At 46.1% G+C, this 7,167-nt stretch overlaps 1 protein-coding gene across 1 annotated transcript in view; it reads left to right on the forward strand.

The window, feature by feature from the left end:
• Positions 1-1,358: 1,358 nt before the first annotated feature.
• Positions 1,359-7,167, forward strand: part of LRRC7 (leucine rich repeat containing 7) — a 60,605-nt gene continuing 54,796 nt past the window's right edge. Inside the window, exons 1-3 of the mRNA XM_058421748.1 lie at positions 1,359-1,568; positions 5,252-5,369; positions 6,628-6,706. Of these exons, the coding sequence (XP_058277731.1) occupies positions 1,380-1,568; positions 5,252-5,369; positions 6,628-6,706 (386 nt within the window). The 5' untranslated portion in view covers positions 1,359-1,379. The remainder of the gene's footprint in view (positions 1,569-5,251; positions 5,370-6,627; positions 6,707-7,167) is intronic.

A 7,167-nucleotide genomic window follows, 5' to 3' on the forward strand; every position in this document is an offset into this window, starting at 1 on the left:
TTGGCACAGGAGAAGGAATGGATTTTGGTAAATTTCCTGGATGCGTATTTTAGCGCAGGAGAAGGAATGGATTTTGGTAAATTTCCTGGTTGCGTATTTTAGCGCAGGAGAAGGAATGGATTTTGGTAAATCTCCTGGATGCGTATTTTGGCACAGGAGAAGGAATGGATTTTGGTAAATCTCCTGGATGCGTATTTTGGCACAGGAGAAGGAATGGATTTTGGTAAATCTCCTGGATGCGTATTTTGGCACAGGAGAAGGAATGGATTTTGGTAAATTTCCTGGATGCGTATTTTAGCGCAGGAGAAGGAATGGATTTCGCTAAGTTTCCCCTCTTGGAGCTTCCAGCAGAGCATGGTGGCACAGGAGGAGCAGGAATGGTTTGGGATTGCTCTGGAGCCAAGGATCCCATTCCTGCTTTCCTCAGCTGCAGCAGGAGCCCGTGGGGAGCGGCTGCGGGAGCTCTGCTGGTGTGGGGGATCCAGGGAAAACACCCATTTCCCACGGGAATCAGACCCAGGTCTGATTCAGTCCAATCCATTCATTCAGCTACAGTCCAATTCGTTCAAATGATTACAAACTTCTCGGTGCTCATCTGTAGGAGTTGTGGAAGCGCTAATTCGGATTGTTTTCTTATTTGGATTGCTTTCTCCCATTAATCCCATCCCATCCCATCCCAATTTCCTCTCCCATGATCCCTTGAATTGACCACCAGGTCGCTTTCTTGCCTGCTTTCGCCGTTCTCGCTTTGTTTTCGTGCATGACCACCGCTGGCAGGTTTAGATCTTTTAAACTGGAACACATTCCCATGGATCCCTGGCCTGAGTCCCTGGGCCAGCGACCGGCCTCGGCTCTGCGCTTCCATGGGTGTGTTTGGATTTTGTGGCCTCCCGTGGCTCGTTTTCCCGTTAAAGCCAGGCTTGTGGCTGGGCTTGGTGCGTTCCCTTCCATCCCAGAGCGGGGAAAAGCCGCAGGATCGAGGCTGTTCTCCTTCCACTCCAAATCCCGCCTTTTCCCTCCAGAAATGTGCCTCGGCTCTGCGCTTCCATGGGTGTGTTTGGATTTTGTGGCCTCCCGTGGCTCGTTTTCCCATTAAAGCCGGGCTTGTGGCTGGGCTTGGTGCGTTCCCTTCCATCCCAGAGCGGGGAAAAGCCGCAGGATTGAGGCTGTTCTCCTTCCCCTCCAAATCCCGCCTTTTCCCTCCAGAAATGTGCCGCCAGCCCTGCGCGGTGCGCGCTCCGCATATCCCTGGGGAAAAGCGTTGTTTTAACGAACTGCAATCCGGAGAATAATTCCCAAGGACGTTTCCCCCAGGATGCTGCCGGTGCCAGAATCCCGTTTTTTTTCCCTCCCTTTTCCCCTCAGTATGCTGCTTGGAGATGACAAGCAAAAGGAAGCTGATCGGGCGCCTGGTGCCGTGCCGGTGTTTCCGCGGGGAGGAGGAGATCGTCTCCGTGCTGGATTATTCCCACTGCGGCCTGCAGCAGGTGCCAAAGGAGGTTTTCAACTTCGAGCGGACCCTGGAGGAGCTTTACCTCGATGCCAACCAGATCGAGGAGCTTCCCAAGGTAATCCATGTCCTGCTGGGACGCCTGGAATGTGTGCCCGGGCTCCGGGACTGCTGGAGCTCCTGGGGAGAGGCGGAGAGGGGGAATCCAGGGATATTCCTTTGGGATTGGGGCTGGACTGGGAGGAGAAGGGATTCCTGCTCCTTCTTCACAGCACAGGAATGGGGCAGCTCGGAGCCTGAGACTCGGAAACACAATTCCCCAAAGGAAATGGAAATTCCTGTGGGATGCAGTACCTGGATCAGGAGTCACCGCTGCCCTTGGATCCTCTCTATCCTGCTTTTCAAAGCAAGCTCCCCTCAAGGATCAGCCCCTTATCCCTGTGGGATATTCCTGGAAATGCCAGGGTTGCTCTCTGCGTCCGGATCAGCCCTTTATCCCTGTGGGACATTCCTGGGAATGGGGTTGTTCCCTGTGTCAGGATTAGCCCTTTATCCCAGTGGGACATTCCTGGGAATGCCAGGGTTGCTCCCTGTGTCAGGATCAGCCCTTTGTCCTTGTGGGACATTCCTGGGAATGCCAGGGTCGCTCACTGTGTCAGGATCAGCCCTTTATCCCAGTGGGATATTCCTGAGAATGTCAGGGTTGCTCCCTGTGTCAGGATCAGCCCCTTATCCCTATGGGACATTCCTGGGAATGCCAGCCCTGTCCCTTGTGTCAGGATCAGCCCTTTATCCCAGTGGGACATTCCTGGGAATGCCAGCCCTGTCCCTTGTGTCAGGATCAAACCTTTATCCCAGTGGGACATTCCTGGGAATGCCAGCCCTGTCCCTTGTGTCAGGATCAACCCTTTATCCCAGTGGGACATTCCTGGGAATGCCAGCCCTGTCCCTTGTGTCAGGATCAACCCTTTATCCCAGTGGGACATTCCTGGGAAATGCCAGCTGTCCAAGCAGGAATTTCATAACTGCCCTGAGATCATCCAAGTCATCCTTCCCATGTAAAACTCTTCTTCTGGAATTTTCCATTCCGTTCTCCTGCTGATCAGTGTTTGCTATAAGGAATTAAAAGTTCCCTTAACCAAAATGTTCTGGGAACAAAAGAGGGAAAGGTGGAAAAAGCAATTAATGGCAGGTGCTGGCTCCATAATGGAGCGTGAAGGGATGGGATCCAGGCCTTAATGGAATTTTTCTCCGCAATAATCAAAGATGCTTACAAATCTTTAATTAAACATTGCCCCATTCTCCATCATCTCACAGCAAATTTCCCATTCGTGCTGCACAGACACTTTGTAAAAATTCCATTTACAAAAGTACAAAATGGGATTTTCCCATGCCACGGAGCGGGGAGGTGATGGTTCACTGCTGGAGAGGTCTCACTCCGTGGAGGAATTCTGCACAAATGGTGGGGCAGAGCAGCCAAAATCCCGTTATTTTCATGGAAAAATGCTGTGGAGAGCTGCCTGAGCTCCCCTGGAGAGACAGCACAGAACCAGCTGGGTTTTATCCTCAGAAATCCCAAATGGATCCTAAGGAAAACCTGCTCAGGAAGCCCTGAGGCCTTCTCTTCTTCCTCCTCTTCTTCCTCTTAATTCCTCTTCCTCCTTTTTTCTTCTTTTTTCTTCTTCCCCTTGTTCCTTGTTTCTTGTTCCTTGTTTCTTGTTCCTTCCCCTTCCCCTTCTCCTTCCCCTTCCCCTCCTTAAAATAATATTAATAATAATATTAATAATAATAATAACAACAACAACAATTCCTTCTTTTCCTTCTGCTACTGAAGAATATTGCCTGATTTAGGGAGGGATTCTGGGGATATTTGGGTTGGGCCCCTCGGAATTATCGAAGGGTTCCAGACTTGATGGAAAACAAAATAAATCAGAGCAAGATGCCAGAATTCTGCATGGGAAAGAAAAAAAAAGAAAAAAAAAAAAAAGGAGGACTAAAGGGGAAGAGGTCCAAAATGCTGAAATTGGGATGAAGGTGATAATTTTAATTTGGAGTAAATCGAGTTTAATGTAATCTTGGCCGTGTGGAAGAGAAGATTAATGGCGGCGTTAATAGCACTCATCAGTTTGTGTCTTAAGCCTTTATTAATTGCTACCAGGAATTTCAACAGCTGAAATAATTCCTTTATCAAATTTTCTGCTTGAGGTGTTTTTGCTCAAGGGGTTTTTTGTTTTGTTTTGTTTTGTTTTCATCACCGAATTAATATTTCAGGAGAGAAAATGCCTTTTTTTAACCCCCCTGAAACTGGCACTGTATTACTTAACATGAACTTTTGTCTTACACATTAAATTCTACCATTCTCTCCTCCCTCTGTAAATGTATTTTTACAATTCAAGAATTCAACGAATTCTAAGAATTTCTTCCAGAGGAAATTTTTCATCATTTTCTGTTCTTTGTGCCCCTGGTACTACAAAATTCTTTCGAATCAAAACTCTTGATCATATTTTATTATTTATGGAGGAAACAACTCAGTTAAGTCCAGCTCTGCTTTGGTTTCACGTGATGCAATAGAACCCAGTAAATTATTTATTAAACTCGTTCTTCCTGATTTTATTTTTTATTTTTACTTGCCATTTTAGGGATCATAATGACGATTCTCTTCCTGCCGATTTTTAATTCTTCACCTCTTTTATTTCTCTGGGTTTTACAAGGATTTACAAGATGGTTTTACATTTCTTACTCTCTTTTTTTGGCTAAGCCCAGCCAAGTCTTTTTATTCTCCTTGCCTTTGACTTCATTCTCCTGCTGCAAAGAATCCTTTCTTTGTGTGAGTCAAATGAATCGATGACTAATAAAGGGAAAATTGATCTGGATGAGAGCGGAGTCATTGGAATCAGCATCCAGAAAAACATGAGTGGGATGGAATTCTCCCCAGAGGTGCAGAATAAAACCCTGATTTTATAACTCAGAGCTCGGCAGCATCACTTGGATTTGGCCTGAGAGGAATTAAAGTTGTGCATGGACAGGGGGAACGATGATTCCAACAAAATCCTGGTGGCCAGGGAGCTCTGGAAACTGGGAAAAATATCTGTTAAACATCCAGTGGGTGGGGAAAAAAAAAAGCAATTTTGGGACCTAATTCCCACATTCCATGTCTCATATTCCTTCTGGTGGAATGACACTTCACAAAATAATTCCAGGGGGAAGATTTGTAATTGGACTTCTCCCTCCATCACTTCCAAAGCCTTGGGTGTGTCCGGGTGGGGTCGGAATGAGTTACGAGCCTTCCTCAGCTCCCAAAGGAATTCCTGGTGAAAACTGGGAATCCACTGCTATAAAATTGGAATTTGGTGGAAGAATTAGAACTGAGTCCTGAATTTGGGGTAGGGATTTCCAGAAAGCATCATTTGGATAACGCCAAAACATTTTTGGATCTTGAGGATAATTATTTAATCTGATCACAGTCACAGTATTTTAAAATCTGCTGTGAAATTTAATTGTGAAATCAAATATTTTAACTTACCCGGAGGCACAAAAATTTGGGAATTTTTATGACAAACACGAAATACATCAACGAATGTGAATTGTACGTAATGATATCAAAATTCCAAGATTCTGATTGCAATGAATTGACAGCTTTCGACCGTCTTCAAACATTCGTTTGTCCCATCCCAAAAAAACCCCACTGGGAGAATCCTGCTGTGGCTGTGGCCGGGGGGGGTTTGTGCTGTTTTGTGTGTCAATAACCATCCCAAACGGATTTCTTTTTAATTTGTTTTTCCCACGGAACGCCCGGAACAGCAACTGTTCAACTGCCAAGCGCTGCGGAAGCTGAGCATTCCCGACAACGACCTCTCCAGCCTCCCGACCTCCATCGCCAGCCTGGTCAACCTCCGGGAGCTCGACATCAGCAAGAACGGTGAGGGCTCCAAATCCCCAGATTTCCCCCCCCCCCAAAAAAAAAACGGGAGCTGGGATGGAGTTTGTTACCCCTCGGGATGCAGAAATTCGCGCTCCGTCTCCGGTTTCCCGCCTGGCGCTTTTGGGGGAGGATCTGTGGAAATCCTGCTCTGGTTTTTCCGTAAAAAAAAAAGAGTTTTCTTTAGCATCCTGTGCACTGAGGGCTTCTGCCCAATTGGAATAGGAATGTGATGTCACCAAGACACACAAAGCAATCACACGCAGACAAGAGATTTTCGCAGAGGTTCCTCTGATCCAGCTCCCAGCTGAAAGAGCGGAGAGAAGAAACCACTTTGTTTATTTTTTACTTTTTATACATTTGTGGGTCTAGCAGAAGATTGGCTTTTTGGGGTTTCCACCCCTCAGCCTCAGTGGCCAGACCAACTGTCAGTTACAATTGTTTTCAGGTTAGAAATGTGCAAACAAAGGACAGAGAATGAAAAACAAAGGATTTGTTTATATTACTTCTGTGGGAAAGGTAGAAAAACTGCTCTAATATTCTACAGTAACTAAAAGATCTGACTCCATTTATGAAAATCAAAAAGCTAATAAAGAAACTCAAAAAAACCAGGGTAACAATGTGAGGTCGGTTTTCCATGCACTCAGGAACATTCCACTTCCAAAGGGGTTTAGAGCTTGCTGGGCTCTTGTGTGGGAGGAATTTAAACAATTCCCAGGATTTGTCTGCACTGGTTTGGTGCTGTGCATTCCCAGTTCTGCGTTTTCATATTGGTGGGCCTTAAAACCTTCGCTGTCTGAGCTCGAGGGTGTTTGGTTTTGAAAAATGAGGCTTAGGAACTCCTGGAAACGTTGGGAAATTTCCTGTCAGTGGAGGCCTGGAGACTCTGAGGATCCCGTGAGAGAAAAGCAGTTTTGGGAAGGGGTGAAGACACAAAAACCTCGGCACAAATTATGTCACTGGTGATTCTAGAACATTCCATAGATCAAGCACTAGCAGAAGAGTTATAATTCTGTGGGTTTATGCATTTGTTCAGGGCTTGAGCGTCACCTTTGGGATGATAATTCCAAACCGTGTTTCCTTCCCGCTTGAGCTGAAGTCTGAGCCGTAAATCCTATGTGCATTTCCAGTGAAGCGTTTATGAACAAAGCAGCTTTTGTGTCGATAATATCTCCCTGTACCTACCAAATATTTTTGTGTCTCTAATATTCTTTGCCTGTTTGTTTTTGTTTTTTTGGGTTTTTTTTTTTCGTTTTAGGAATCCAAGATTTCCCAGAAAACATTAAGTGTTGTAAGTGTTTGACGATTATCGAAGCCAGCGTCAACCCCGTGTCCAAGTGAGTACCAGGAGCTCGTTTTGCTCATTCCAAGGGCACGAAATGAGCTCGGCGTGAGCTCCGAGTTCAGGGCGTTGAGTCCAGACCTTTTTCAGGGTTAATCTGAATGTCTTCCTGATTGTTTTAAACCCCGGGTGGGTTTATCTGAGACCTGAGCACTCTGTTAGCGCAGGGGTGAGGCTTCGCTTTGCCAGCCCTTACTCCTTACTCGGTCCAAAATCCTGCAAAAATAGCAGCAGCAGAAGTGTTGTGAATCCAGGATTTTGCAAAGTGGAGTGAAGGGGAGAAAAGGGCGAAATGTTGATGTTTCAGCTTAAAAAACGCAGTGAGAAAGGAAGAGGGAGAGGGGGGAAGAATGAGAGGGAAAGAGAGGAGAGAAGGAGGAGAAAAAAGAGAAAAATATTAAGAGGAAAAGAGAAGAGAAGGAGAAGGAGAAGGAGAAGGAGAAGGAGAAGGAGAAG

This window comes from Hirundo rustica, chromosome 9 (genome assembly GCF_015227805.2).
Source record: "Hirundo rustica isolate bHirRus1 chromosome 9, bHirRus1.pri.v3, whole genome shotgun sequence".
NCBI lineage: Eukaryota > Metazoa > Chordata > Aves > Passeriformes > Hirundinidae > Hirundo > Hirundo rustica.